The sequence below is a fragment of the Mesocricetus auratus genome, unplaced genomic scaffold (assembly GCF_017639785.1).
Source record: "Mesocricetus auratus isolate SY011 unplaced genomic scaffold, BCM_Maur_2.0 Super-Scaffold_100011, whole genome shotgun sequence".
NCBI classification, from domain to species: domain Eukaryota; kingdom Metazoa; phylum Chordata; class Mammalia; order Rodentia; family Cricetidae; genus Mesocricetus; species Mesocricetus auratus.
In genome coordinates, this window is record NW_024429195.1 from 82,318,419 (window position 1) to 82,340,704 (window position 22,286).

At 44.7% G+C, this 22,286-nt stretch overlaps 1 protein-coding gene across 3 annotated transcripts in view; it reads left to right on the top strand.

The window, feature by feature from the left end:
• The window catches only part of Syn3 (synapsin III), a 431,748-nt gene that overhangs the window by 49,252 nt on the left and 360,210 nt on the right, over nt 1-22,286 (top strand). For all 3 annotated transcript variants that reach the window (XM_013123361.3, XM_005083805.4, XM_013123359.3), the window contains exon 3: nt 4,874-4,931. In XM_013123361.3, the coding sequence (XP_012978815.3) occupies nt 4,874-4,931 (58 nt within the window). The remainder of the gene's footprint in view (nt 1-4,873; nt 4,932-22,286) is intronic.

Genomic DNA, 22,286 nt, shown 5'->3' on the forward strand with positions numbered 1-22,286 from the left:
TTGCAGACCTGCCCCTGGAGAGGCAAGTCTCTGGGCAGATGCAAAACTCATTACAGACCATGTCTCCCCCAGGGCCTGTGGAAGCCTGCCTCCAGTGTTCACTGGCAGAAGGGGATCATCTGCCATTGCAGGAAAAGGGATGAGGTTTCCAGTCCACTCTCCTGGCCTCCAGTCTGGGCTTCCTGGAGATCTTTGGGGCATTAGTTGTTGTGTATACGACCGGCTCAGTCAGAGATTGCCTGTGGGAACAAGCAAGTCTGTCAGTTCGGGGACACTTGGATGGGAACCGCACAGATGGGAAGAAATACTTCCCTGTGGCCAGGAAAAGAGCGGCTTAGACTCCGTGGGAAATGGTATCAGCCACCGGGCTTGAGCTGCAGGGAGATGACTAAGAACCATGGGGACTGTGCTAGGTGTGACAGCCTCTAAAGGCAGCAGCTACAGGCCACTCAGCCAGCGACTGCCATGTGTGAATACAGGCCAGATGCTGTCGAGTTTCTGATGCTCAAGGGAAGCCGGGCTTTTGAAATGACCTCTGTATTTTATAAGTCAAAGGTAGAGGGGGAAGAGAGCTTGCTGTACAAGCATGAAAACCTGCGATCCTTAGCATCCATAGGAAAGTTCAGCATGCTCACACACACACCTATGACTAGAGTTTGGGGAATGCAGACAAAGGAGCTTCCTGACTGCCAGCCTGACTATAGGATCAGAGAGGAATTCTGTCGTGGGCAGGCTCTGCACACAGCAGATGGCCCATCATTGTGCAAAGAAGGCTTCCTGGGGCCATGGACATGTGCAAAGCACTCCAGTGTTTAAATCCTCAGTGCTCTAGTAAACGAGTGCCCGTGCACCCTGCCTGCATCCCAGGGTGCAGTGAGGCTGGAGGAGGATCCCAGATAGCTAGCTGGACTAGCAGAATCCCTCAAGCTCTGGGTTCAAGTAAGAGAACCAACCTAGCCTCGATGACTTCACAGGCTGATGGATCTGTCAGAGAGTCCTGCTCTGATCCAGGTAGATCCCATTTGTGCTCGTTCCCTGATTACAGCAGGAAAGGAATTCAGTGCCCACTCCGCATAAATCACTCTCACACACCACCACATCCCCGGGCCCCAAGCTAGGGATTCCCCACCCCAGGCAGCCCTGGTTAACAATATTCTCCTTCCTGGTGCCTTGAATATGGCAGTGAAATATGAGGCCACCCACAGAGACAGAAGCCTCCTGGAATCCAGAGCTCCCGCCCTCTTCACGGGGCAAGACCACGGATTTGGTTGATTGGCTGAGTTATTCGAGGAGCTCCGAGGATGGACATATTAGGGCTCTGGAATGAGGCTGTTGGTGGGAGACAAAGCCAATGGACCCATCTGTTTCTGCCTGAGGTCAAACAGCCAGTCGGCAGCAGAGGCAGTGGGCTCCACCCCCAAGGCATCTAGAATTCTAGGCCATCCCTCCCCTTCCCTCTGCCAGACAGGGCTGTTCTGAGGCAGCACCAGGATGAATGGGCCCACCCTTTCACCCTCACCCCATCCCCCAAGCAAGGAGGCATCAGTCTGTGTGGCCCATCAGGAGACAGACTTCTGACTCCCAGCCAGGCAGGGGGATAGACTGCCTGACCTCACCTCAGCCTGAGATCGCCTGCCAGCCCCAGAAGTAAACATTTAAAGACTCCTGGGAAGGTGAGGCCTCTCCAAGGCCAGAGATAATTGGGTGGCATGTAATGCAGTATTCTGGGTTCAAGGCTGGAATCAAGTCCAAGGCCCACTGCAGGTTGGGTACCCACACAATGAACCCCTATCATGAAACATGTAGATTTGTGGATTCCAATGATTTGTCAGTAGGTGGCAACAAAACATCACAGGGAAAGGTGCAGAGATAAGGAAACTATTCACTTACCTAGCTAGGAAACTGGAGGGAAGCACAGTCCTGTGCCCCCCCCCCCACACACACTTCTGCTGTCACATGCCGTGAACACTGGCACAGAGCTCCTGGTTTCTAGGAGCTCACAGACTGGATGTTTGCAGGCAGGGAACAGACCATAATGTGGAATTACAAAGCAGAGTGGTACCATAAGGGTTGAGAGTTTGCTGTGCCCAGGGGCTGAGGAGGGGCACCCAGGCCAGGTGCTACTAGAAAAAACCAAACAGCTGATATCACCCATGAGGCCTCTGGAAAGTAAGAAAGAGATGTGAGCCTGTGCAAAAGACCCGAAGCACCCAGGCAGAGGACTCACTGAAGTGTCCCGGGGATGTGTGTGCCCCTGGAAGGACCCAGGCAGAGGACTCACTGAAGTGTCCCGGGGATGTGTGTGCCCCTGGAAGGCCAGTAAGACAGTGCATGGATGAAGTGGGCCACTGGTACCAGGGTCCCCATTAGGAAGGAACTTGGTGTTCTGGGCTGAATCCTGAAAATCTGAAACTATGGACAACTGGAAAAGTTGAGGCTTTGAAAAGTGACTTCTCTGTTTGCAGGATATAGGAAGTGACCCTGTCCCATCCCCTCTCGGGGTTGATGGGAAGGCCAAGTATTAAGGGAGAACAGCAGAATTTGTTACAAGACAGATGGAGAGAGCTGGTCGTTGCGTTGCTGCCATAGTCTGGATAGAACTCCTTGTGACCTGTGAACTGTAGTCATCAAAGGGAATGCAGACATTTTATTTAGATGTTTGCTAGCTTATTCATTGTGACAGTTAGTTTTAAAAGTCACCTTGTCACAATACAGAATTGCCTAAGAGCATCAGTGCAGGAATTGATTAAATAAGGTTGGCCTCTAAGCATGTCTATAGATGATTGCCCTAATTGTTAATTGAGAAAATCCAGCCAATTGTGAGAAGCACCATTCCCTGCAAAAGGAAACTAGATGAGGGCAAGCAGGCAAGGAATATATCTTATCTTTAATCTTGACTGAGGATGTGCTATGACTGCTTGAGTTCATGCCTTGTCTTCCCCAAAATGATAGCCTGTAACCTGGAATTGTACACGGAAAAAATTCCTTCATCTCTAAGTTGATTTTGGCAGATTTTGTACCCCAGCAACAGAACTGAATTAGAATATTCACCGACTTTAAATATTAGTCTTACACCTCATAGACCATTTGTTGTTTTTCTCTGCACCCCACAAATACTGGATGTGGGATGGAATGTGCTGACCGCTTTGCTGAGGATTTGTGATGAAATTCTGCATTGTGTGAGGCTAGATAAACATGAATTTTATTGAAGAGCATCAATGGGAAAGAAAGAATATGACAGACAGACAAAACAGACAGACAGACCTCACTTTCAGGTCATACCAAGCATTCTTGTTCCACAAAAGTCCAGCCTCAGTGACATCTTAGTCTGTCAATACTGTAACAAAAAGTGACACTAGCATCGAAGTTGTCAACCAAGGATGCTGGAGGTCTTGGGAAGACCTGCCATTGACTGAGAATCAATGGGGGCTGTGAAACCAGACAGCGTAGAACAGTTTGTAGAAAGGATTTTTCACAAAGATTGAGAAAACAGTTGGCAACATCCCTGTTCCAGGGAAAGAATAGAATGAAGAAACTTAAGAGAAGGATCTTGAATGTGATGCATACAAATTATTGATTAGAACGGGCCCTGAGGCCACATGTCACTTAGTGGAGAGTTGGAACCACATTAGGTAAATGTTTATCTAATCCATAAACATTTCTGCTGTGGGAAAAGGAGAGAATGAGCTAGGAAGAAGAAAAATGCTGCCTCCAATCCTAAGAAGGTTTGAAGAGATGCTCAATGTGGTGTCTGGTTCACAGCAAATGACTCAAGCATTTGTTTCATTGCAGCAGCAATGAGAAAGGGGAAATGCCAACTGGGTCGTTCACATCACATATGGGAAGATATCTAACCCTAAACACCCTCTGTCCTGACTCTCAGGGTTGAGTAGAAGCACAGACTCAAAGAAGAAAGCCTGCGTGTACATCCCCCTTAGGATATATACATGTTTAGTCTCTGGCTTTTGAGTTTCCTCCTGGACAGGATAGAAATAAAAATGCCTGCTTCATGATGGCAGTTATCCACATTAAATGAAAAAGACCACAGATTAAACTCTACAACACATTGATATTGTCATTCATTTATTCATTAATTCAAAAGACAATCAATTCATTCCTGTGGTGTGCTGCACATTCTGGTGGTGTTGAAGATAAAATGATGGCTCGCAGACTTGAGGAAGTCCTATTATCATTCAGTGGGATACAGAAATTAAGCACCATTACTGATTTTAATTATACTTGTAATCCACAGTAGGAAAGACAGTCCGTGTCAGAAGAGAGAATACCTATGGTCAGGAGTAGGTGCTTATGGAGGAGAGTGGGCAAGTCAGCAAGTGGGAGGACTTGAGAATAAGTCAGAAGGTCTTCAGGGAAAGGGAGAGTAAGGTCATAAGGATGCTATCTACTCTTTTGCTTTGATCAATGTCATGGTGATAATTAGATTTGTGGAATAGAGTCATGAAAGGGGGACTGGGTGGAGGAAAGGATTGATTAGTGATTGACACTTAGACACATGATGCAGAAATAAGGAAAAATCCTTGATGTAGTACATATAAACACCACCAAATCAATGCTGCACTGTCTATGTTTTCTTTGTCTGATTGAGTCTGCTAAATGATCTCTAGTAGTAGGGAGCATAGCCTCCTTTTAGAGGTTGCAATTGAGGCACAGGAAGTTGAGTCTCCTCTGTTTCCATCCACTCTTCCTCCTCTTAATCGCCATTCTATATCTAAATACCAAGGCAGATGGTGGGCAGGGGAGGACAGGGGCAGGTTGACATTACCATGGTTTACACCTTTAGGGGTCAGGTCTTTGGGAAATGGAAAAAGGGAAAGTGCATCCTTATTGAGCAGGTCTCTTGATCTCCTTGCAGGTCAAAGTATTTCCATGGGAAGAAAGTGAATGGCGACATTGAGATCCGAGTGGAGCAGGTAGGTGCTGGCCCCTTCCCTAGCTCTTCCCACACCTGCCCTTTTCTAAACAGGTGCCATTCCCAAGAGCAACTTTCCTTCTACATTGTGTAATCATAATGAATGAAGATTGCCAGAAAAATCTTGAATTGTACTTGGGAGTCTCATTAAGTTACAGAATTTTCTGGTCCATTCATTTTTCAAACTTTTGGTTTTAGGTAGATTATTAGTCAGAGTTCTTTCTAGGAACAGAACAGCAGTGTGTGTGTGTGTGTGTGTGTGTGTGTTAGAATGGCTTACAGGCTGTCTAGGTAGTCCAACAATGGCTGTCTACCAATGGAAGGTCTAAGACTCCAACAGTCATTCCATCCACTAGCCTGAATGTCTCAACTGGTCTTCAGTATGTGCCAGAATTGCAAAAAGGAGGCAGCAATGCCAGTAAAGGAATAAACTTGCCAGAGAGATTGATAGCAAGTAGGCAAAGAGCAAGCATCCTTCTTCCGTGTCCTGCATATAGGCTGCCAACAGAAGGTGTGGCCCAGATTAAAGGTGAATCTCCTCACCTCCAAAGATCTGGATAATAGGTATGTCTTCCCACTTCAAATGATCTAGTTTGAAAAGTAAATCCTTCACAGGTATGCACAACAGCTTGGGTTTTAGTTAATTCCAGCTGTAGTCAAGGTGACAAGCAAGAAAAGCCATCACAGATAGAGAATTGTTCTTAAAAGGAAATATCAAAAGGAGTTCATGCTACAAAACTCAGACAAGTAGAGCTGCTCAAATGAGAAGCCCTGTGTCCCATCTGTGACCCGTGGCTCCAAGGCATCTTCTTTGACTTTGACTATGGAGTATAGTGGATATATTAGTTACTTTTATAGTATTGTGACAAAACACCATGACCAGGACAGCTTATAATAGAAAGCATTTAATTGGTCTTAGGATTTCAAAGGTTGAGAGTCCGTGATGGTAGAGCCCAGGCATGGTGGCAGGAACATCTGAGAGCTCATAACTTGATCTTCAAATAGGAGGCAGAGAGAGACACACTGGGAATGGAAAGTCTTTTAAAAACTCAAAAGTCCAGTGGCACACCTCCTCCAACAAGGCCACACCTCCTTATCCTTCTCAAACAGTTCCACCAACTGGAGACCAAGTATCCAAATATAGGAGCCTATGGGGGGCATTCTCATTCACACCACCACAGTGGAAGAGCATATGTTTACACCTTGACTCTCTTGTTTCTAGCAGGTGATTTACTCTTGATGCACTCTCATTTTCTTGTATCATTGTAGCTGGGATGAAATTTTTTGAAGCTTCAAAAGAGACCAGAATTAAGAATACCATCCCTCATTATTACTTCTGTTATCAGTATCCAGGTCCCTTGTTTTATATAGAAAAAAAACATGGACTTGGTCAGACTGAATAGGAAATCAAAAGTGAACTCTAGACCTCCTGGTTCCTGACCAGGGACTCCCCAGTCAATAAACTGAGACCCTCCTTTATAGGAGCACCATTCTCAACCTTAGGAGAGCACATTAGAGTAAGGACTCTGGAGTCAGATTCCAGGTTCAAATCCCAGCTGCACCTCTTAATTAGTTGTCCTGGCTGTGTCCTGGCTGAGCAAGACTTGAGTCCTTTCTTGCTCTTCACCTGTGCTCATGCAATAGTCAGTTTGTGTTTCTCTTCTCCTCTCCATCGCTAACTTTTCTTCTAATGGGGATGTCCTTCTGTATATATGTTTCTCTTATTGGTCAATGAATAAAACACTGTTTGGCTAGTGGCCAGGCAGGAAGGATAGGTGAGACTACCAGACAGAATTCTGGGAAGTGTAGGCAGACAGGAGTCGCCATGTGAGCCCAGGAAGAGAGGGCACGCCAGGTGCTCTCCAGTAAGTCAAGACCACGTAGAAATACATGGATTAATAGAAATGGGTTAATAATTAAGACACCTGCCAACAGTTTTATAACTAATGTACCACTCATGTGTTCATCTGGGCCTGAAGGACAGCCAGACCAGCCAGGACAATGAACCGTGTTATACTCTTCCTCTCTGTCTCTTTTCCTTCCTCTTTCCCACTCTCTGTCCTCCTACTTCTCCTGCTTTCCCTCATCCCATCCATCCTCCTGGCATTTCTTTTGCTGTCAGTAGTTGTAGTTGTCAGTAAACCTCCTTTCCCTCTCCCCCTCCCTCTCCTATCCTCCCTCCTACTCCATTCTACCATTACCCTTCCTTCCCTTCCTCCCCCTCTGCTTTTCATTCTTTGATTAATAAGAATAAAATCAATTGGAAGATACACCTTTTGGTACTCAGAAACAGGGATGGCCTACCTTCCCAGCCTCACCCCTGTGCTTTTCCCCCTGTGAGTCAGAGGAAGGGAGCAAACTTCTCGGCATCAAACTGATGAAATTGGCTTCATATTAAAACTCCTACAGTTTGAACTTCAGTATGATCCTGTGGCTTTTAACTCAATCCAATGTCTACTAATTTTCCTTTCATGGCAAAAGCAGGCTATGTTTGCTCATTTTACAATATTTCCCAGTGTCTACTATGCTCCTGTAGAGAAGGATAAAAGCAGTGATTGCATCCTTAAACAGAAATGGATTTGAGGATGGAATGCTGTTTGAGTTGTGTTGAAGAGTGGAATGCTGTCTCCTAACATTTGGAGCTGGCAGCATGGAGAGCATGTGAGGTCGGAGGGCCCAAGGGCAGACAGAGGAAGTTGGTCAATACAAGGTGAGGCACTAGTCCCATTGTTTGATTCCAGTACAGAACTTACTGTCTCCCACTGCCCCTGTCACAGTGGAGAGTGCCACCTGGTCCTTCCTTCCACCTTAGCTGCAAACCTGTGCAGCCTCCCTCTGCCAACACGCCTATCCTCAACCATGTCCTCCTGACCCTGTAGCTCATGATTCCCTATCTATTGCTATCACCAAATTGTCAAGACTCCACCTTCTCTGGAGGACCACCAGCTCTCATCCAGACTTTGAACCGACAGTCTTATAGCTCTATTCGTTTACCAATGTCCAGTTTACTGTTCATGCCAAAACCAAAGTGATGTGTCTCGTGTGGGGCGGGGGACGACGCAGGAGCGTGTGGTCCATGCAGATGTGTGGTGGTCAGAGGACCACTTCAGGAGTTGGACCTCGCCTTCCCCCTAAGGAGAAAGAGGCTCTTGTTTTTCTACTATGTGTGCTAGGCTAGCTGCCTTGAGAGCCCCCCCCAATCTATCTCTCCTCCTTAACAGCACTGGGAACACAGATGCTTACAACTGCCCTCAGCTTAGTGTAGGCTCTAAGAATCCAAACTTGGTGCCCTACACTTGCACAGCAAGCACCTTTGCCCACTGAAACATCTCAGGAGCCCTAGCGTAATCCTTCAAAAGAGCGATTGGGCCCTTTAAAGACTTTGCTTAAAAGTGGCTTCCTCAGAGACCCCTTCCCTGAGCTCTGTCTGAATCAGGACGTCGGTGGGTCTTTCACAGCACCTCTCTCCTTCCTTCCTCATCCTCACCTGAGTTTTTTAGCGATATATTTAGGGGGCATTACTTATTTAGTGATATATTTAGGGTGGCATTACTTATTTAGCGATATATTTAGGGTGACATTACTTATTTAGCGATATATTTAGGGTGGCATTATTTGACTGCGGGGATGTGACCAGATCTCACTCTGTTAAGTAACACAGGTTCCAGCATAAACTAGAACTGAAGGAAATGTTTTCAGAATGAATAACTGACAGATCCTGGCTGTATGTTGGATTCCATAGATAAGTCACTGCTTTTTAATCTTTCCCAAATCTTGGTTTTCTGTAAACCATGTGCCAAATGTTCAGTTGCCAACCAAGCTAGACCTACTCCATCTCCGTTGTAGTAACTATGAGGTGTGTTCTCATTCCCCCTTGTATCTTAGCACTGCCTTCAGCCCAAGTGGCAGGTACCACATCTGTGTGCAGGGACAAACACCAAGGGAGCTGCTACAACCACACAGGGATGCTAGGGACACTTCAGGAATCTGCTGGAAAATGTTGGCTGATTTCATCATTCTCATTTCCAGCCATGGAAAGCCAGAAAGTAAATTAGCCAGACAACCAATTAGCATGTCATTTGGGCATTTGTCCTTGAAAGACATTCCTTTTCAAACTCTTCTTGAAGTCTGAATGGCTTGTCTTCAGCCCATGTGGATTAGTGGGTGGGTCACATAAGCTACCCCAACCCCCTGGAACTTCACATGCATCCTCCAGCACTCAAAAGAAGCCTTAGGACAAGCCACTGTTTAGTCTAAGCTGGCCTCTCAGTGAAAGGCCAGACTAGCCAGATAATTGTATTGTCTGGGCCTTGTTGGACAGAGTCAAAGAGTTAGTTGTGGTTGGCCTAGAGAAAGCCTCCACCCCGTCTCTCCACCCTCTTCCCAACAATTCCAAAGCCGCTTGCCTAGCTGTAGCAGAGCCAGGCATCCAGAGGCCCAGAGAAGCAAGTGGAGAGCTGCACCCTTTTGCATCCCATTACCCAGAGTGCCCTGTTGCATCTTCAGGGTCCTGGTGGGGCTAGAGAGCATGTGGCCAAGGTGGGTGGCCTGGCAAGTTCTCCTGTTTGTAGACCCACTAACTGAGAGAGACTTCACTTAGTGATGTCAAACCCCTAACTCTGGTAAAATTGGAAATGAGAGAAAAGAAGACAGGCAAGCACACACACACAGAGAGAAAGAGAGAGAGAGAGAGAGAGAGAGAGAGAGAGAGAGAGACAGAGACAGAGACAGAGACAGAGAGAGACAGAGAGAGACAGAGAGAGACAGAGAGAGACAGAGAGAGACAGAGAGAGCTGAGATGACCATGTTCAATCTTTTCTCAGTATTAATGGAGGTATCAATGCCTGACTCCAGCATGTCAGACCCAACAGCAGGAAGACAAGGAAGTTGGATAAACCACAGGTGTACATCTGAGCCCATCCTGAAGTCCCTGAATGATGGAGAGGGACTCAGTTCTGTGTGCTCAGACCTACAGAACCTATACAGATTGAGGATCTTGATCTAAAATATTTGGACCAGAGGTTTTCAGGTTTCAATGTTTTCAGATTTAAAAATATTTGCACATATATGATGAGATATCATAGGGGAGAAGCTGAGTCTAAATATGAAATTCATTTCTATCTAACATGTCTTATACACACACTGATAGAGGCTGTACGTATTTTTAGTGTTCCTGCATTTTGATTATGACCTGTTGTTTGAGGCCAGGGGTGCCATGGTGGCACTCAAAGATTCCCGGTTTAGGGGAGCTCAGAACATAGGTTATATACGAAGTGTGCACACATATGTGCAGCTGAACTAGCATGTGTATGTGTGAATACCAGAGGTCAACGGTGGGTATCTGTCTCCATCACATTCACCTTACTTGTTTTTGAGATAGGTCTCTCACTGAACCTGGAACTCCCCACCCCTATCCACCTAGCTCTCTCTGAAAAGTTTGGGGTTACAGATATATACTGCCACACCCAAATTTTCCATGGGTCCTGAAGATCTGAACTCAGGTCCTTGTGATTACACTGCAAGCACCTTAGCCTAGTAGCAACCTCATTTATGCATATTTTAGTCTTCAATTAATTCTTGTCTATGATTTAACATGTCTTAGACTAGACTTTATTTGAGGGGCTGTTGACAGCTGGTGGCTACTGAGGGGGGAGAATCAGTTTTTTCTCTCAACATGGCCTCTGGTAGGTTGACTATGCTGCAGTGAATGGCCCTATACCCATGCACATGTGCACAGAACTAATCAGACTTAGTGGGTCAGAAAAGGAAGGAGGGGAGGACAGGGAAGAGGAGACGTGAATATGATCAAAAGATACTGTTTACATGTATGAAATTCTAAGAAAATAAGTTTTAAAATTATTGTTAAAAAATAGGCCGTGTTTCAGCTGGGTTGACCTTCTACCTAAAACATATCCAACTATCCATTTCCTTATCAAAGACATGAAGCTAATAATTGTAGCTACAATTATTATATGGACTAAATAGTTAATTGGTTTATTTAATATCATTTTCTGACACACATATTTGTGCTCAGTAAGCTACAGTTGTGGTTCTTATTCTCAATGTGATGGCCCTGCAGGCTGCATGATCTAATGCAGCATTTAGAATATAGGAAGATGACAATCCGCACCTGCCCCTGACACCACTAGACACACTCACACACTATTCTAGACATACTCTGGTGACAAGTTTGGTGTGTTGCCAGCTGCAACCTGGGATGCCTACAGAAGAGCAGCTGGCATGGGAGAAGACCGAAGCCAATGAGGAAGAAGGAACAGGTCAAGGAACTGGGGACGTTTCACACAGAGGACGAGGGATCTCCAGGAGGTCCCATTTCACTCATTACAATCACCTGCCACTTGAAGAAGCATTTAATTTAGCCTTGTGATAATACTTTGAGATGGGTGCTTTGGCTATTTCCATTTAGAAGATAAAGAAACGAGAGCTCAGAAAGGATAAACAATCAGCAGAAACGAGTAATGGAGAAAGTATCTGAACCTAGTAGGTTCCCAGGTTCGCAACCTCCCTATATTGTTTCATTGCGGTTAGAGTTTGAGATAATGGTACAGTCCTGCAGAGAGACGGGTTTCAGCTCTTTACACAGAAGCCTGGAGCAGAGCAAGTGACCAATGGACTGACCTGTGTTGTAGGTCAGGAGGGTGTCTCCTGTTCTGGAAATACTCTGGCGGAAACTGGGTCACTAAAAGGGGGTATTTCACAAGAAATTAGCATTCCTAAGAGAAAAGGTTCCTTCCCTGATGCTTCTTATATTTTTCTTGTGGGATAGAAATAAGTAGATTTAGATCATTAGAAACTGAAAAGGAGTTCCAGAAGTTGCTTTCTGAAGTGGCCTTCCTACTCATGTGGTCTTTGTGATTTCTGCCGTGGTGTTCCTCATCAGTAGCTAGCAGGTACAGAAGGTGTTGGTGCAGCCTGTCACCCTCATCTTCACACACTTGCAAAATAGGCCTTGGATTTGAGTGTGGCTATGTGAGCAGGTGAATATTCAAAGAGAGAGTTTACTGTGGGCTTTGATGAGTACATGCACCTCGCATTAGGTGATGCAAGAGAGATTCAATCTTTTTTTTAATATTTTTTATTTAACTTTTTACATATGTTACTCCCTGTTCCCTCTTCCTCCCCTGACCCCCATCCCCCCAACCTCCCAATCCATCCCCCTCCATTCCCCAGGGATGGTGAGGCCTTCCATGAGGGATTTTCAGAGTCTGTCATATCATCCCGGGCAGGGTCTAGGTCCTCTCCCATGTGTCCAAGCTGAGAGAGCATCCCTCCATGTGGAATGGGCTCCTAAAGTCCATTTGTATGCCAGGAATAAATAGGAGTTCAGTTCGGTTTTTAGTTGTGGGTGTCTGCCTCTGCTTCCGTCAGGCACTGGATGAGAGTTCTAGAATGGCATATAAGGTAGTCATCAATCTCATTATCAGGGGAGGGCATTTAAGGTAGCCTTAATGCTAGTTAGTGTCATTCTTGTAGATCTCTGAAAATCTCAATAGTGCCAGATCTCTCCTCCAACCTATAATGGCTCCCTCTATTTTGGTATCTCTCATCATTCTCTCCTCTATTCTTACTCTGACTCAACCTTCCTGCTCCCCTATGTCCTCCTCTCCCCTCCTCTTCTCTCCCTCTCTTCCATCTCCCTCTCTCCTCGCCTCTCCCCATACTCCCAATTGAATTAGGAGATCTCCTCCTATTCCCCTTCTCTGGGTTACCATGCATATCTCTCTCTTAGGTCCTCCCTGTTTCCCAGACTCTCTGGTGGTAGGATTGTAGGCTAACAATCCCCTGATCCACGTCTAAAATCCATATATGAGTGAGTAAATACCATGTTTGTCTTTTTTGTGACTGGGTTACTTCACTCAGGATGGTTTCTTCTAGTGCCATCCATTCGCCTGCAAATTTCAAGATTCCATTTTTTTTCTGCTGAGTAGTAGTACTCCATTGTGTAAATGTACCACATTTTCTCTATCCACTCTTCAGTTAAGGGGCATCTAGGTTGCTTCCAGGTTCTGGCTATTACAAATAATGCTGCTATGAACATAGTAGAACAGATGTCCTTATTGTATGAATATACATCTTTTGGGCATGTGCCTAAGAGTAGAATTGCTGGATCTTGTGGTACACTGATTTCTATTTTCCTGAGGAATCTCCATACCAATCTCCAAAGAGGCTGCACAAGTTGGCATTCCCACCAGCAGTGGAGGAGTGTTCCCCTTTCTCCACATCTTCTCAAGCATAAACTGTCATTAGTGTTTTTTATTTTAGCCTTTCTGATGGGAGTAAGATGTATCTCAGAGGTGTTTTTATTTGCATTTCCATGATGGCTAAGGATGCTGAGCACTTTCTCAAGTGTCTCTCAGTCATTTTATACTCCTCTATTGAGAATTCTCTGTTTAGTTCTATACCCCACTTTTTAATTGGATCCTTTGGAGTTTTGGAGACTTGCTTCTTGAGTCCTTGGTAAATTTTGGAGATCAGCCCTCTGTCAGATGTGGGGATAGTGAATATCTTTTCCCATTCTGTGGGTTGCCTTTTTGTCTTGTTGACTGTGTCCTTAGCCTTGCAGAAACTTCTCAGTTTCCAGAGGTCCCATTTTTTAATTGTCAATCTCAGTGTCTATGCTACTGGTGTTATGTTCAGGAAGCAGTCTCCTGTACTAATTCGTTCAAGGGTGCCTCCCACTTTCTCTTCTAAGAGGTTCAGTGTGGCTAGATTTATGTTGAGGTCTTTGATCCATTTGGACTTAAGTTTTGTGCATGGTGATAGATATGGATCTATCTGTTGTCTTTTACATGCCAGCCTCCAGTTATGCCAGCACTATTTGTTGAAGATGTTTTCTTTTTTCCATTGTATACTTTTAGCTTCTTTCAGGTGTTCAAAGTTGTGTCGGTTAATATAAGGGTCTTCAATTCGATTCCATTGATTTACCTGTCTGTTTTTGTGCTAATACCAAGCTGTTTTCAGAACTATAGCTCTATGGTAGAGTTTAAAGTCAGGAATGGTGATACCTCCTGAAGTTCCTTTATTGTACATGGTTGTTTTTGCTATCCTGGGTCTTTTATTTTTTCCTTATAAAGTTGAGGATTGTCCTTTCAAGGTCTGTGAAGAATTGTGCTGGTATTTTGATAGAGATTGCATTGAATCTGTAGATTGCTTTAGGCAAGATTACCATTTTTACTGTGTTGATCCTACCTATCCAAGAACATGGGAGATCTTTCCATTTTCTGGTATCTTCTTTAATTTCTTTCTTTAAAGACTCCAAGTTCATGTTATACAGGTCTTTCACCTGTTTGGAGTTATCCCAAGATATTTTATGTTGTTTGTGGCTATTGTAAAGGGTGATGTTTCTCTGATTTCTTTCTCATCCCCTTTATTGTCTATATATAGTAGAGCTACTGATTTTTTTAAGTTAATTTTGTATCCTGCCACTTTGATGAGAGATTCATTCTTTAAAAAAAGTCAAGAAAACAACTATGCAGGATCATGCTAAAAGGAGATATTATTCTGCTCCGGACCATTTCCAACTATAAGTGGTCAAGGATGGGAGAAGTTGGGAAGGCAGTGCAATATTTTTAAAGGTGTCTTCTGTTGGGAACACAATCCAAAGCGTTTATCCTTATTGTTTGATAGGTGACAGTAAATGCTGTGAGACTGTTTCGTTTGGGAAAACTGAAAAGGTACAAAGTAGCATCTGAAGAAAAGTCTTCATCAAATCTTGTCCTCAGTGATCTTGTTTTCTTCCATGTAATAATCATTGTCACTTGGGGTTTTCTAAAAGGGTTTCAAATGTGTAAAGGTATACCAGTATATGAAGCCACAATCTGTGTTCATAAATGGTTATTGGTTGGTGTTGAATTAGTTTTAAGTGTCAAAGTGACATGCAATAGAATTATCTGTAAAGAGGATCTCAATTGGGTCATTGCCTGGAAAGGTTGACCTGTAAGCATGTCTCTGGGGGTTGTCCTCACTGATAACTGATGTATGGAAAGCCCAGCCTACTGTGGGCAACACCATTCCCTAAGCAGATGGTCCTAAATTCTTTAGGAAAGAAAACTAAACATGAGCCTTCCTGGTACCCAGCAAGCAGTATCCTCTATGGTTCTTGTCGAGTTTCCCTGACTATAAAGTGAGTTCTTCAGTCAGAAGTAACTCTGTGCAGACTGTCAAGAAGACCTTCCTTTGGGTCCCTGCCTTGATTTCCCTGAACGATGAGCTGTGACCTGGAAATATAAGCGAAATAAATCCTTTCTTCCCCTAGTTGACTTTTCAGAATATCTTATCACAGTGCATAAATGAGACTATAACAACCAAAAACACAGAAGTGATTCTAGATATTTCGGAGGAGGGAGTTAATAAGGATATGTTACAGTTGGATCAAAAGAGGAAGTCCCATTACCCAGAGCCACAACAGCCTTCCTTCGTGGCTGTTGCTACTGTAACTGTCCAGGGAGGGTGTGAGCCCACTTCTCCACGAGTGTTTGGGGAACCACTACAGTCTTTCTAACTACTGATGATTGCAGTGAAGCCTCTGTAACTAACCCTGGAAGCAGACAGGTTGAAGCCTCCTCCCCACTTCACTTCACTGGTAGAAACAAAGATGCCACATATGGCAAAAGAATGGGCAGCATGAAGACGCCAGGCCTGAGCTCTTATGGGATAAGAAAGAATCTGGGGGGGGGGGGGTAAATAGTAACCATCTGACAACTATTTACTCCTTTAGCTGCCCAAAATACATACATATACTCTTATTTATCTACACTCAGCACTGATGATTTTTCAATTTTGGTTTTGGTTGGTTTTGTTTTTTGAGTATTGTTGTTTGGAATTTTTGTTGTTTTATTTTTTATTTTTGAGACAGAACTTCTCTGTGTAGCCCTGGCTATTCTGGAACCATGTAGACCAGGCTAACCTTGAACTCCAAGATCTGCCTGCCTCTCTGCCTCTTGAGTACTGGGATTAAAGGTGTGGGTCACTACATCTGGCTATCATTTAATTTATCTTAGAGTTATTAATGAGAACTATCTCATTCCTGTTAATAACTGCCTAGAATTCTATCACAGGGACACACCAGAATTTCTTTTCCATAAATTTACTATAACAGTTGGTGCCAGACACTTCCAACTTTTGTTTAGTGTATCAATAGAATTCATTCATCCAAGTAGAATAACTCCATCCAAAGTTGGTGTGTGTAGTGGATGCTGCAGTGTATGTTGAAGAATGAAGGACTTGGGGCTGGGGAGATGGCTCTGCAGTTAAGATCATATACTGCTCTTGCAGAAGACTTCACCATCAGCCCTCAACCATCAGCCCTCTTTAAGACATGCCTTAGGTTAAGAGAGCTGCCTGGTCCAGGTCACACCTCTTTCCTGGGTGCAGTTATAATCTGTTCTATAAAGATCCTTCCCCTTAATTACAATCTGAGGCAGCCATGAAAGTCTATCCCTGCTAGCAGCTTCTGTGGCATTGATAGAGACCTTTGATGAGATGTCTGTGTATCTCGTTTTTCATTCCCCAGCCTGTTCCCACATTCTCCAACCCTTACACTGATTGTTCTTCTCAAAGCATCCTTAATAAACTTCCCATAAGCTAACATCCCTCATCGATCTGCATCCCAGAGGATGCCAAACCTTCAAGAGGCCACTTACAATGTTGATAAATACTGGGTATTAATCTCTTACAGAGGAGATCTATGAGTCTCTTCAGGGCTAGATTTCTGGAACTCCACTCAGCCCCTGGATTCTGAAGCCCCTCCCATGTAGAACAATCTCTGTTCCTGGCCAAACGTTGATGTGGAACTCTGAGGTGCTCCAAATTAGATCTTCCTGTTTGATGCCCCTGTGTTTGAACCTCACCAGAGCTTGGCATCTCTCTACAGAGCTGGGCCCAGCTGCATTGATGCAGTAAGCCGAGCTTTGTTAATACAGTCCCACGAGGTTTATTCATTTGGCTTGGCTTACCCTGACCTCAGATGCTCTGTTTTGTATTATTTTTAAGTGTACAGGTCTCCATGGAGGCCCTTTTCTTTTCAGATTGACGAACCAGCTGGGAAATGGCGGAGAGAGAAGAGAAAGAACAGGTGGGATGTTAGGACACACAAGTTGAACCATAACTCATCATACGAATAACTGTCTCTCTCCCTAACCTTGCCTGGAGGTCCGTCAGTTCAAATCCAGAGACTGGAGAAGTGGCAATAATGGCAGCAGTAGCAAACCACCACTGAAGCACCACTGCACAGTAGGAGCCACTTAAGGGTTTGCTGTGGTTCACTCATTTAATCTGCCGCTGTGACTGTTGCTGAGAAAACACGCTCAATGAGTAAATTCACCGGACATTGTCCCACAGCGTGTAAGCCAGCTAAGTTTAAATTTAGGTCTGACTTTACCAAAGCAGCATCTTCTTCAAAGTCAATGTATCGGGATATATGTTGTTCCTGAACTTTTGCCATCAGAGAGCCTTTGGCTTCCCTACTGTCTCAGGTCTCTCGCCCTGCTTTCTTGATCTACAAGATCCATTACAAACTCATATGTGATGCTGTCTAGCATGTGCCTACTCTTTCCCACACTCAGCCTAGTGGCTCTTCCCATTGGATATTTCTGGATTGTTGCTGCAAAGTTCTGTTTGTTCTTTATTTCATATCAAAGGTCATGGTACCTTGACCTTAAGTGTAGATGCCTTTGAACCACACAAAGAGTATAAAAGCCCACTTTCTAGACTCCATCAGTTGGCTTGAGTCCAAGCTTTACAGCCTTCTAAATGACTCTAAGGACTAATCGAATTTCATTCTGCCTCAGTTTTTTCACAGCATAGTAAGCAGTTATAAACTGAAATGAGTTACCATAGATGAAGCACCCAAAGCAGAAAATGCTAGTTTTAAAACTGAGTTCTTATCCTGACCACATGATCCCATGTAGTTGTGTGTGTGTGTGTGTGTGTGTGTCCTTTCCTCACAGATCATTCAGAGATGGTAGAAATGCATCCATCCACTAAAAACCTAGGCATAAAACATGTGGGTGAGGCTGCATGAGCAGCTCTTGCTGTGATCTGTGTTTGATTTTTCGTATACACAACCAATCACAGGACCCACACTCAACTAACACTTTCTAATATTTTCTTGATACCATATAGTGGAGGTCCTGGGTTTTATGGGTGTTAGCACATAGGAGTTAGGTGTTAAGTAGGCTTTTCTTGAATAGATGTGAGTGAACAGATAATGTGACAACCATGGGATAGTGAGCTCAGAAAAGTGTTCTTGGAGATCATCTAATACAGCCTGCTTATTTGGGAAATTTGTTTTAATTTTATGTGTTTCTGTGAGTGTATGTATGTATATGTGTATGCACAGAGACCAGTAAAGAACATCAGATCCCTTGTAGCTAGGTGGTTGTGAACCACCGAGTGTCAGTGCTGGGAACCACTCTGAACCACTAGTGTCAGTGCTTCGGTGAGTGATGGCAGCACGGAGTACCCAGGCTCTCCTCTCCCATGCCATTCACTGTGCTTTCTACATCATTCCCCTACCTGTCAATGGGCTTGTTTCATTTTCATCTTATAGTTTTAAGGAGCCATTAGTTCCTTCTTAATGATTTTAATAACAAAGCAATTAATCTAGCCTCATGAGATCCCTATTTCCCTCACTGGCCTGTAAAAGACCTTCCTGGGAGGGATATAGACTGGAGTACTTAGCCCTAGCTGATGGCCAAAGGACAGCACCATCAAGTGGGCACTAGGGGACTACTGTCCCCTGTGCTTGGCAGCTCCCCTGATTCTAAACACAACAGGAAACATCTTGCCAATTGAATGGTCCTTCTGGCCTGCCTTGTCTTCTCTTTTAGAGGAGAGTTTTGTTGCCATGGTGTGACTGAGCACGTGAGCTAACTCTTGAAGAATTTATGGCAAAATGTGGGAAAGGATACAAGCGAGAGATGGCACCAATCAGAATGAAAGGGGATGGGAATCAAATGGGTCCATTTTTCTTTCCTTTTTCTGAGACAGGGTTTCACTATGTATTCTATGCTGCTCTTGAACTCATTGTAGCTGCAAACTCAAAGCTGCCCCAACTTCACAAGTACTGGAATTACACGTGTGTCACCACACTATCTTGGAGTCTATTGTCTTACACCAGGATGCCAAACTCATAGGTCTGGCCTCTAGCCACTGTTTTGGTAATATACCTTTCCTTACTGCCATTCCAATTCACAAACACATGCCTTGCCTCCATTAAATAAATGAAACCCCAGTGGAAATTAGGTTGATACCCAAAAGAAGAACTCAGTGAGCCCTTTGGTTTCTTGAAGGTATATAATAATAATAATAATAAAAACACAATATATACCATCTACACCTGTACCTTTATTCAAAAGACACTGAACACCTGCTTTGTGCTTAATATTAATGACAGTCCTCCAACCTCAAGGAGTTCATCATCTGGTAACTGCAACACATCATGGCATATGTTTCCCAGAGACTTCTCAGCTGTGGGACATTGTCAGGAAAGACTTCACAGAGAAGCAGGTGATTAGCTGGGTTTGGAGAAAAGAATTAAGGGAAAATCAGTGGACAGATGTGGACATCAGGCGTTCCAGCTAAACAATGTGTTTTTAACTTAGCTTGTCCCATATGGAAAAAAGATCAGATGATAGAATGCATGAGAAATGACTGTTCTGGTTAATTTTAAATGTCAACTTGACATAACTGAGAGTTACCCGGGACAAACGTCTCAGTGAAGGAATGTCAACATTTGGTTGGCCCGTGGGCATGTCTATTGGGAATTCTTAATTAACCCAGCCCAGTCCCTAGTCAGGGGGACCAGAACTGTATAGAGTGGGGACATCAAGTTGAGCTTGCCAGCCAACAAGGATTTGTTTATTCTTTCTTTGCTTCTAACTATGGATGTGACATGACTGGCTGCTTGAGTTCCTGCCTTGATTTCCACAAAATGATGGACTGCAACATGGAATCATAAATCCAATACGCCCTTTCTTCTTCTGTGTTGCTTTTTGTCATGGCAACAAAAGTGAAACTGGGGCAGGGATGATGGAAGGGGAATCTAGAACAGGAGGTATAGAGCGGTCTTTTTCATAAGGGTGTAAGGTACAAGCCTGACACAAGCTAAAGCCTTCTGAGAGGAGGGAGCCTCGGTTAAGAAAATCCCACTGTAAGACTAGGCTGTAGGCAAGCCTGTGGACATTTTCTGAATTAGTGATTGATGGGAGAGGAGCCAGTCCATGGTGGGTGGTTCTGTCCCTGGGCTGGTGGTCCTGGGTACTATAAGAAAGAAGGTTGGGCAAGCCATGAGGGGCAAGCCAGTAAAGCAACACCCTCCATGGCTTCTACATCAGCTCCTGCCTCCAGGTTCCTGCCCTGTCTGAGTTCCTGTCCCGGCTTCCTTCAGTGATGAACATCAATGCTGAAGTGTAAGCCAAATACACTCTTTCCTCTCCAACTTGCTTTTGGTCATGGTGTTGGATCACAGTAATAGAAACCCTAAAAGCAGTTGAAAGGTGTGTCCTAGAGGCAGCAGGGGCACATGAGCACTAGTCTGATTAACCTGTAGGATGATGAGGCCATATTGTCCATGTTTGAGTGCACGTGCTCATGGTGTGTTTGGGAGATGGCCATAGAAGTAGTGGTCCCAGACTGCAGGCAGACACTCAGCACCCCGTCTGCTGAAGGAGACACCCAGTCCTTGATTACTACCCTCAGCTAGGAGGCTCAAAGGTGGGTGCTCGTGGATAGGAGCTTTCACCACTGTGTTCTTTTTAGTATCATGCCATGCTTACCACTGCTATTTGAGAAAAGAAGTGGCTTCATTTCCTTAGAGCACAGAGAGTATATCCAGAGCCACATGATGAAGTGAAACTGACGGAAACAAGCCACTGTCAACGTCACTCCGCATCACCTTAGCTGGCCAGTTACTGTGCTCTGTTCCCTTCTCTCTCCTGTCTTCCTGTCTGCAAAAATCCTGGGCCTGTGACTCCTGCACATGGCCACCCTCCCAGCCCCCGGCTCAGTGTGCTTACACACTGGATTTGAGCCTTTGCATTCTAGTAGGGACCCCAGGGGTTACTAATTAATCCAGGGTGGGACCCATCGTGGAACATCCCCGAACACCAGAAGGAACCAAAGGGACTTCTGAACGCCCAGCGGGGGAAAACACCATTTAATTGACTTGGATGACTTCACTACAGAACTCTGTCTGGCTGCTATGCTAAACTTGAAATGAATCTACTATATTGTCTAAGGACTCTCCCAGTCCACCCTGATCATGTCTCCTGAGGCAGGGAGTGGGGCCAACACATAAACAGGACTTATGCATAGAAATGTCTGGGCCCATTGTTTCATGCCTAGAAGCTGATATCTGAGAATGGGTTTGTATGTTCTACAATGTCTGCCTTCTGTATTCCACAGAAGCTTCCCCACTGCACTACTTACTTTGGAATATATTTCAATATAAATCAAACCTGTCTTGGACTCCTCCCAGGGTGTCCTGAGGATTCCCATGGATGGTGTTTTCTTATGATAGCACCTAGGGGCAATAATACCAGCCTCTGGCCCCACATTTCTGAGCACGAGGCACAAGCTGAGCATTTCATATAAATTACTTTATCTCAACCTCATCAACTCTCTGTGGTGAGTAGGTACCGTAAGTTCCATTCTCCAAGTAAGGAGAGCAGGGCTTGCTCAAAGCCACTTGGTTGATGAGTGACAGCTGGAATTCACAGTCAGCCTGGCTCCAGAGTCTGCATTGACAGTTGGAACCATGATGCATTCTAGACACAGAGACCTCAGGCCCCCACAGGAGACGTCTCACCTCATTTCTCCCAGCACCCATTTTATACTCCAGTCCTCCTGACCCCGAGCCCTTTTGGTTCATAGCCCAAAGCTGGGCCTGCATATGTCTCTCCTGGGACATGCTTACCCCAGGCCGTCTCTGAAATTAATTTCAGGCTTTGCGTCCACACCACATCCACCTCTCTGGTGTTCACGGTGCCCTGTGCGCATGTCTACAAGGACACCTACCAGATAAATTTGTTATTGCTGGTTCACCCGCCTGTTGTTCCCACTGAGACCAGGGCAGGACTATTATCCTACAAATAGAGTGCCTGTCTGTGATAAACGATAGATTTATAGTGGTGAGGGAAGACAGTAAATATAAATAGCAGAGTCTCTCTCTCTCTCTCTCTCTCTCTCTCTCTCTCTCTCTCTCTCTCTCTCTCTCTCTCTCTCTCTCTCTCTCTCTGTCCCCTCCTCCCTCCATATTTACAAGCACTGTTAAAAATCTGTGAGGGTATAAGTGCTGTGATAGTATGCTGGGGAGACAGCTCGGTAAAATTTGATC